General features: G+C 37.5%; 1 protein-coding gene across 1 annotated transcript; it reads left to right on the top strand.

Moving 5' to 3' along the window:
* Positions 1 to 617: 617 nt before the first annotated feature.
* Positions 618 to 1,535, top strand: LOC102208775 (olfactory receptor 142-like). Its single transcript, XM_005754188.1, has one exon. It carries the CDS (start codon positions 618 to 620, stop codon positions 1,533 to 1,535), a length of 918 nt encoding a protein of 305 aa, XP_005754245.1.
* Positions 1,536 to 2,228: the final 693 nt, after the last annotated feature.

The raw sequence follows: 2,228 nt of genomic DNA on the forward strand, positions 1-2,228 counted from the left end.
TAGCTTTTTTCTCTAATGGTTTGCACTTCTTACACTGTACGGTAATACTTTTAATAACGATGCTTTTTTTAATCCTTGAAGAAATCATATATTTGTATGTGTGTTTTTTTTCTGACAGAAAATTTTAATGTAGAAACAAATGGGCACACACTGTCCTTTTATTTTATCATTTAAACATCAAAATTCATCTTTTGGTTCAAACACTGTATTTTTAAAACTCCACACAGGATTATCGCAGTTTTCTAGTTTACCTTCACATCATATTTTAATATCAGAATAGTAACAGACATCTATTACAGTAAAGTGTGTGCTGTACTGATGGCTTGGCCTGACATGCGTTAATGATGCTCTTATGGGAACTATTATGGGAAATATAAAGCAGCAGATGTTGCTGAAGCCTCAGTGCAGAAATTGGCTGCAGAAACATGTTCAGAGTACTGGAGGCAGGCATGAGAGTAAATGTTGGACTATTTCTGCTCGTGAGTGTTTCACTTTAACCTGAACATTTTAAACCCAGCAAAGCAGCATTTGTCAGAAGGATGAGTGTGTGATGAGACATGAGAAGCAAACCTGTTTCTAGTTTTCAAACATTTGCTTTTTCACTTAAAGCAAGAACAATGGTGAACTCAACTGTGCCTTACTTTATCCTCAGCACATATATATATGTAGGAAGTTTGAAATACTTGTTCTTTGTGTTAATTGCGCTGTTATACTTTAGTATAGTTTTTGTGAACACGTCTCTGATTGTGGTTATCTGTGTGAACAGAAGCTTACATGAACCTATGTACATGTTTCTGTGCAGCCTGTTTGTGAATGAGCTGTATGGTAGTACAGGGCTGTTTCCGTCCCTCCTGCTTCAGATCCTCTCCGATGTTCACACTGTTTCTGCTCCTCTCTGCTTCCTGCAGATCTTCTGTCTCTACACGTATGGACACATAGAGTTTTGTAATTTAGCCGTCATGTCTTATGACCGATATCTCGCTGTCTGTTATCCCCTGCACTACAAATCACATATGACGGATAACAAAGTAGTTATCTTCATTGTTGTCATATGGTTGTACTCTTTTGTGAAATTCACGATCACGTTGTGTTTAACCCTCCGTCTGACGTGGTGTGGGAAAATCATAAATGGGCTGTATTGCCATAACTACCTAGTTGTAAAGTTGGCCTGTTCAGACACCAACCTGAATAATCTTTTTGGGCTTTTTGGTATTGTCATCACTGTTTTAGTTCCTCTGCTTCCAATCTTCTACTCCTACATGAAAATACTCAAAGTGTGTTTTTCTGGGTCCAGACAGATGAGACGTAAAGCCGTCAGTACCTGTGCGCCTCACCTGGCCTCCCTCCTAAACTTTTCTTTTGGGTGTTTATTTGAAATACTCCAGAGCAGGTTTGATACGACCAGTGTACCCAGTGCTCTGCGAATCTTTCTGTCTCTGTATTTCCTCATCATTCAACCGCTTTTAAATCCGATCATGTATGGGACACAAATGTCTAAAATAAGACATGTGTTGTGCTATAAAATGTCGCTGTGATTCTTACACATGTAGGATGTTTAAATTCAACTTTGAAGTCCTAAACTTTTCTTTTGGATGTTTGGAAAAACTTCTGAGCAGACTTCACATGACAAGTGCATCCAGTGTGTTTTGAATCACTCTGTACTTCTGATCATGTATACAAATGCCCAGCATCTAAAAACAATATGATCAAGTCTCCTTCCTCTAAAATATAAGCCATCCGTGTAGCTGTGATTTTTCATATATGTGTAAGATGTTCAGTATAATACATAACCACGCCACCGTCATATCAGTTTCATGTTAATAAAGTTTTTTTTATCTTGATGTTAAAGAGTTGTTTTTATGAAGTGAACTTATATAAACCTCACAAAAAGACAAGCATTAGGTAAAAACATAAGCCAGAGAGAAATCCTTTCTGTTGTAGTTGCTGTCACTGAATTATGGTAAAACAAAAATAGATAAATCAGAACAACAGAAATAAACACTGTTTGAAAAAGATTACTTTGCTGTGGTTATCTTAATTAAACACTTTGCTAAAATATCACACGTGGCTTCCTTTTTTGTCCTTCCCACGAGCTGGGACTTTGTTGAAGGGGTTATTTCTGGTTTCATTTGTTAGGCTATCCCCTCTCTGTGCCTTCTCCAATTTTGGTGATTAAACACTGTCAGGTGCAGGTGTAGCTCAGTTGGATGAGCTTGTAGTCATAAATC

Source organism: Pundamilia nyererei, unplaced genomic scaffold, assembly GCF_000239375.1.
Source record: "Pundamilia nyererei isolate P.nyererei 1_Seehausen unplaced genomic scaffold, PunNye1.0 scaffold00518, whole genome shotgun sequence".
NCBI classification, from domain to species: domain Eukaryota; kingdom Metazoa; phylum Chordata; class Actinopteri; order Cichliformes; family Cichlidae; genus Pundamilia; species Pundamilia nyererei.